The sequence below is a fragment of the Argentina silus genome (genome assembly GCF_951799395.1).
Source record: "Argentina silus genome assembly, chromosome: 2".
Taxonomy (NCBI): domain Eukaryota; kingdom Metazoa; phylum Chordata; class Actinopteri; order Argentiniformes; family Argentinidae; genus Argentina; species Argentina silus.
The window spans coordinates 23,411,708-23,419,250 of NC_139656.1; the positions used below are offsets into that span (position 1 = coordinate 23,411,708).

General features: G+C 41.2%; 1 protein-coding gene across 1 annotated transcript in view; it reads left to right on the top strand.

The window, feature by feature from the left end:
• The window catches only part of brcc3 (BRCA1/BRCA2-containing complex, subunit 3), a gene marked incomplete at its 3' end in the record, with an annotated part of 3,038 nt that extends 2,518 nt beyond the window's left edge, over positions 1 to 520 (top strand). The window contains exon 7 of the mRNA XM_083665235.1: positions 517 to 520. Within this exon, the coding sequence (XP_083521361.1) occupies positions 517 to 520 (4 nt within the window). The remainder of the gene's footprint in view (positions 1 to 516) is intronic.
• Between the last annotated feature and the right edge of the window lie 7,023 nt (positions 521 to 7,543).

The window sequence follows — 7,543 nt, forward strand, 5'->3', positions numbered from 1 at the left end:
AAAGAAGACGACACAAATTCTTACTACTCACAGAGTCAATAAACCTTCACAAATTATCACATTTGACAACAGGAATCTCCACATGGCTACCTAAAGACTTGTAACTTAACCAAAGCAGATTCTTTGATTGTTTTCCCTAGGAGCAACAATTTGCCCTCTTAACACTTTGTCTTTGCTATCACACCATAGCAAGTGTTTCCCCTGAAGTTGTGCGTCTGTGTACTACTGAATATTTTATTAGTAAGGCCATGTTACCCCTCAGACTATTATTTACAATGCCACTTTGTCACTTACTGGTTCTATATTGGAGGGATTTTTTTCATGTAAGTCTCATATGTATGTCTTTAAAGGGGTGATGAAATGGACTGTGTGAATGAAATAATTTCCCCAAGTGAATTGCCAATTTAAAAACATGTTAAAATGTGACGATGTATATTCAGGTATTTGCTTGATATAGGTTCTTCTCTTAAGTTGTGATTTCAATGTGATGGGGTAATGGTGGTGATGTGTCTCCAGGTGACTGTGTCTTATGTATGTGCTATTTAACTGAGTCAAAGCAATTTTATTTGTTGTTCTTTGTTTGTTTATGCAGATCAATGTTGTTATTAGGTAGATGCATTTTTGAATTTCTATTCCAAACCATTTACCTGATCTGAACCTTAGTAAATGTTGGTTACCTCACTCTCATTCTCATTCTCATAGAATGGCAGAAGAAGTATTTTTTTTTCTTTTCTTTCTTTTTTAAAACATTAAATAAAATACACCACGTCAGAGGGAGATTACTGTATCAGTTTGAAAAATATGGTTTTATCTTATTTACGGGTGCCTTGCCATGCTTGTCTGGGGTCTGCAGTTTGAAGGGTGTTTCCTACCCCCACTGTCTCACATTGCTTTCACCACATTGATTCACCATATTAAAAATAAAATGTTTCTATTCTATTCTACTCTATTCCATTCTATTTGTGTCAGTTGACTTAAAATCAGACCTTGAATACACAAATGTGCTCAAAATGCATGAACGTTTTAGGATAGGAACTATATGGAAAATACTGATTGTAGGTTAACGAAGTGCATTTTGATTAAATGAAAGTTGAAATGTTTTGTTGTGAGACGTACAGATTAACTGTGGGAAATGTGCACATTTCCCATCGCAGCGGGAAATGTATAAATTAACCGGGATATGTATACATTAACCGCTGAGATGGGAAATGTAAAGATTTCTTGGGATGTACATATTCCCAGAACATACACAAGGGGTCAGAAATCAAATAAATGAGACAAGCTTAGAAAAGATTATCCTCTGACCATCTCTCAACTCTGAGTTGCTATAGGAACAGCTGTGCCCATCTTTGCTGGAGTGGTTCAGTATTCTGGCTGAGTCATGCCACTGCTGCACTCACGTCAGGGAGAAAGAAAGAGAGCAATTTCCTGACAGACAGATCTTCATTATGGTCTTATTGAGTGATATCTCACAATACTGAAATTGCCCGTGGTGAGGTGAAATAGTTGGTATGTGTATACTGTATGTGTGAGGAAACAGGAGTCTCTGTTAGCAGTAAGACCATGATGTCATATAGTGGAATGACATTTCTATTTCAAGTGATTTGAATTCATTTCAATGACTCAAGAGCTGACTTGAAATCGGGCCATGATCAATTCGGAATGCATTGGTTGCCGTAATCATAATCACTCTCACAGTTATCGTCCGTCAATCTCTCAATTTCTCACACACTTTCTTTGGTATTCCACCAGGTAGAGTGAATCATTGTTCTCCAAGGCTTTCTGCATGACTGAAGCAAACAAAGACATTAGGTGTATGATGGTACACTTACTGTTCAGGGCCAGATCACAGGAGTGAGAATGGGCTGTATTCTCACTGCTTGAAACAATTCCAGTATCTTGGCTGCAAGGATTTGGGGATTTTAAACACTTTATTTGTGCACTCACATTTTCAATCCAACACACACACACTCTCATTAGTGGTTCAGTGTGTGGAGGATGTTTCTGTGTGCAGCATAGCTGATATGTGATGGCATTGCTAGCATCACTCACTGAAGATCAGAGACTCTCCAATGTAGGGATGGAAGGAACCCATGATTCTCAGGAAACGGAGGTTGGGTGACAGGTTGATTACTATAAACTGCTGACCGGGAATTGCGTCTGCACCGTTGCTGCCTGCTGTAATTCATGGTGACTTCTGCCTCAGCCAGGCCAAGGTTATAGAGCAGTAATATATTTTGTCTCAGAATAGATAAATGGCAACGGTAATTCTCTGTTAAATCTTTCAGATTACTTTTGAACATGCTCACTGTTCACTGTGTAAAAGAATGCTGTTTCAGATCAGATATTTCCTTTTTTCTAGTGACTATTGAATGCTTTGCGGATCACATACTCTGACTGTGTGTCTAGTCCTCAAAGGTTTGTTTAATTTTTTCTCCATCTGCTGTTGCTATGGAATCTCTCTGTGGCCATGACATCATCCTCATGTACAGTAGACATTTTATCTTTCCATCCCCCGAGGATGTGAGCATGGGACAGCAGTTTGATGGAAAGGTCAAGATAAAGCTGAACTGATGATAATGTGCATCAGCTGTAATTCGCTCTCTGGGAGGGAACAACTACATTGTGGTCTCCTCCTGTTGGTGTAAACAGACCTCCTGTGGGGAGGAGGGAACCACCTTTCCTCCTCAGCACTCGCACAAATCACATCATCTTTTTGCGACTGTAAATGAGGCTTGAAACTGTAAATATGTGATAAAATAAAATGCTACATTACAAGCAAATTATCTTAATGACTTTCGATTTTGTGTGTGTCTGTGTGTGTGTGTGTGTGTGTGTGTGTGTGTGTGTGTGCGTGTGCGTGTGTGTGTGTGTGTGTGTGTGTGCGTGCGTGGGTGTGTGTGTGTGTGGGGGGGGGTATAACCTGCTGAGGTAGCTGATTCCTCATCAGGTTCAAGACAACTTTAGAGTTGAGGGGGGGGGGCAATCATCATCATCATCATCATCATCATCATCATCATCATCATCATCATCAGCTGTATTTCGAACAATGAAGTGCCATATATGAGCTTCCCACAAGGGGGCAGTGCAAGCTTACACATCAAGAGCCTCCCCTGCAACTTGAAGGATACTGAAAACAACATTTTCATCCCTCACCATGCATACCATTCCAATATTTGACTATTCCAGTTTAGAAGATCTTGCATAGTACATAACAGTTGTTTTTAGCATATAAGCCAGATGAGGTAGTGTATGTCAGATCTGAAGTACTCCCAACTGGTCTTCCTCTCAAACACTACAAACCACCTGAAATTCCATGTCTATTATTAAAAATTAGCTGTGTGTCATGACAACAACACAACTTACACACTGGTGTTTATAAATGCTTGTGACTTGTTCATTGCTATTTTGTGTATAATCGACTTGTAGCAAGTCTACAGTTAAAGATAGAGGAGTCTAAACAAGTTCTTTGTTATGAATGCATTTTTTCACAGTGTCTATTTCTGATGTTTGATGAATGTGTCGTTGTAACTAAAAGCACCTTAACAAAAAGAAACATTTTCTGCAGTATACTCAGGATGGGATGAGTCCTATATGGCATTGTTGCTGTGAACGCCTCTCACATGCCTCTCTGAGCATGTGAGGCAAACACACATAGATGTAGCAAACGTAGTGCTCCATCGCCATCAGAGCTTCCCCCCTACCATAATTTCTGTGTTTATTACTTCTGGCAGAAGGGCACATTTTATTGAGTGTGAAGAGAGGACTAGAGTGAAAAACTGCAAGCCTCTATAAATCAGAGAGTGTAGGCAGGGCAGGGTGGGGAATACAAGAGGTAGGGTGGAAGGTCATGTCGATGATGGGACACAACAGGGGGCTGGGGGAGGCTGGCACAGAGTATAGTACACAGATGAATCTCTGACTTTGATGTGAAATCTTGATGAACAGTCACATTTCAGATTGTGACAGTGTTTAATGACCATGTCTGAAATAGACAAGTGCTGATTGGAGACTATCCCCTGCACGCTACTACTCCTCTCTGTAAAAAAACAGACGCCCCTGATGACATGAGATAAACTTTACCTTTCCCAGGGGGAAGCATTCTAAACGCTAATTTTACAGGATGTTTGTTTTTCTTAATTCCCGGATGTGTGTTTTTGATAGTTCCCGTTTGGGAGTTGGAAGTCTAGACAATGATGCTATTTCAAGCCTGGAGTCGGTCAGTAACTCCCTCTCTCTCCCTGCTAGATGTTTCATCCTCTCTCTCTCTCTGTCTCTCGCTCTCTCTCTCGCCACTGCCCTTATTTATATAGGTCAGTCTGCCGTCTCCTGTGTCCCTGTCCCTAGAGATGTCGCACGATATGTGTGTCTGTGTTGTCATCATCACCTCCAGGCTTTGAAGGGCATCCCTCACTAACGTCACCCTGGAGGCTTCACAGAGAACTGCCTGGCACTTGAACCCACCCCAGAGAGAGAGAGAGAGAGAAAGAGAGAGAAAGAGAGAGAGAGAGAGAAAGATATGGTCAAATAAAACTACAATACATTTTAAAAAAATAAAATAAAACTAGCAACAATAGTTAAAAACATCAAAATACGTTTGTGTTTATAAATAATTTCAGAAAGGTAGGCCACATTTCAATAAATATATTATAATGTATTATACATACCAGTGGAGGCTGGTGGAGGTAGAAATTGTAGGACGGGCTCATTCCATGGCATTACAACGAGCCCTGATTTCTACCTCCACCAGCCTCCACTGGTATGTATAATACACTATAATATGAACTTTCTTAGTGTACGTTTGAGACAGAGTCTTAATATACATTTTGGATCCAAATATTATATTCAATTGACTCTGAGCCTGAGTTTATTTACCTAATTCCAGCGTATGGCCAGAAGAGCTCCTTCAGATTGTGTCTCGAGTGTTTCAATCACCACCTGTCCTGCCACGAGGACCTTCATCTTTCAAAGCCCTGGCTGTCTTATGGCTCCCAACCTATAAGCTCTAAGAGTATTTACGTCTTTGATTTTGTCAGAGATTTATTAATCCATTACAAGAATGCTCCCGCGCTCTACGTTAAGATCTGAAGCAGTTTGGGCAATCAGCAACAGTGTCGGCTTCCCCCTTTTTTATTTACTTATTTCCATTTAATAACACCCTGTGATGTCGTAAATCACAGCACGCATGAAAATAAAAAAAAGATGAATGTGGCAGTTACAGCCAACCGTGGTGGTTGTATAGGTGAGGCAGGGGTTGAAGTGAATACTAAAATGTGATTGCATTTCCCAGCCCTGAACATAACCACTGCGACAGGGCACTCACTCCCAGGAATTGTCAGGCCTCTGATTTCCTATGAGAACCATTGATTTCTCACAGAGGTTTATTTTAAACCTATTCCATTGATTATCTACGTCATTTTTGTTTTGTTGCTTTACTATAACTAAAAAAATGCTTTTTAGAAGGCATTGTATGGACATACACATAAGCCCTCTGCTTTCTCCCTCCCTACGCTGGTTTCATTGTCCATCATTCATAGCCTTGGGGATCAAGAGGTTCAGTATATTGACCACAGGACCTCAGTGCCAGTAAACTATTTGTCGACATCAATTTCCTCGATGGCAGTATACAAAATGAGATATGAAAGAGTGGATGAACAGGTGCACCCTTTAGATACACCAGAAGCAGCTCCTCTAATGGAACAAGACACCACAGTGCAAGGATGAGAGAGGCATGACACTACTCCGGAGCATACCTCCCTGGTCCCAGTCATGAACCTCTGGCCAGGACTCCTCAGGCAGCCCTCTCTAGGTAGGCCCCCAGTGTGATGCATTGGGTTTGGGCATAAAAGCAGCAAATGTGCCTCTGTGGGTCAGTCAGATGAGTCGAGATGGAGGATGCATGGTTCACTTGCCCTCGTCTGCGGGGAAGATAACATTGGTGTCCAGACTGTTCATGTGCTTAGAGTCGAGGTGCACAGTAGCCTTTTGTTGCAGTGAGTTGAACTAAGCTGAAATGAATTCAAGTCTATCTACCCTAGGGGGATGGTGTCCGTGATTCTCCTCTTATATGTGCATTTTCCATGTCATTTTTAAACATTAGTCAAGTGCAACAAATGTAGCCCATTTGTTGCATTTTATTCCTTAAGTGGCTCCATGTATGAAAGGAGGGCCTTTTTTGTCATACTGACACTGGGGAGCACCAAGCATAGAGGCAATCATGGTCGGTTTACCCCAGTGAAAAGGATCCAAATGTGCCTCCCAGGTCCCATGATGCACCATAGACCAAATTGTAGAGCTACTTTTAAAGCCATGGTTGGTTGAACTCTTAGACTGGTAGATGTGTGTTCAGGTTTGTCTCTGTCTACAAATGTATAGGGAGGGAGGTCTGGTATTTTCTCTGCCAGCAGAAGAGCATACTCAGCTCAATCACCATGCAGACCTCTCGTTGGCAATCTGTGAGGAAAATGTTGAAAGTATGTATTTGAAAAAATGCTTGACTTTCTATGGCTTTACAATTCTGGGAAACTTTTAATGTTATGTTATACTATGCAAATCCAAACCTAAGTGACTTTCCCCAGAGTGTACTTTGGAAATGTCCTGTCACAGACCAGTCAACCCACTCCATCATGATGAGTAGAGAAATCTGATTTACAACTGCAGAGGCCATTACTGTGATTGTGACTAAACAACACAAGCCCTCTCTCACAGATCAACTGGCTCCCAAAATGGAACAAAGGTAGAAGAGCCTCTTGTGAACTCTGCAAAGCATCCACTGTGACTGCACTTCCTGTGTCACGAAGATAGGGATTTCACTTTGAATTAGGTCCCCATCATAATACACGGAAAAACAAACGACCAGGAAGTGCGTTAGGATATATAGGCCACTGTGACAAGAAGTCTTTAATTTAGATCAAAGTCACTGCTTGATGTGGGATAAAAATGACTGTGTGTGTGTGATGAGAGAGTTTGTTTACATTTGCGTGTGTTACATGGGGTGTGTGTGTTCCCATGGGCAGATAGATGATGAAGGCTCTCTTACATGGCCTGGAACTGGAGAAGCTATTTGAATTGAATTGATAGGATGTACAGAACCCTCGAAGCCATTATTTCTCTCTGGGAAGGAGCCTTTCTAGGCTCATTGTTGTCTTGGTTATCTATCAATTTCTTATTTCATTGTCTCAACAAGATGAAAGGAAGTCCACATTGCATGGTAGTGTGCAATACCTACAGTATGTTTTTGGAATAATCAGCCCTGTTTATTTTTTTTCTGTAACATATTGTACAAAGCATGTGGCAAACAACAATATTTGTATTGATATCCCATTAGTCCCACTACAGCCAACAAGTGAGGTGCCTTCATGCATGGTCAAGCTAGTGAGTGATGTGAACTATTAGGAAATGAAAGGCCTTCACAGATGAACAAGCTCGTCTTCATCTGGAGGAGACACACCGGATATGAGATGGTTGACCTCTGACCTACAGTATGTTAATGTAAACCACAATGTCTGGCCATTAGGACATCAGATAAAAAAATGTTTTCACA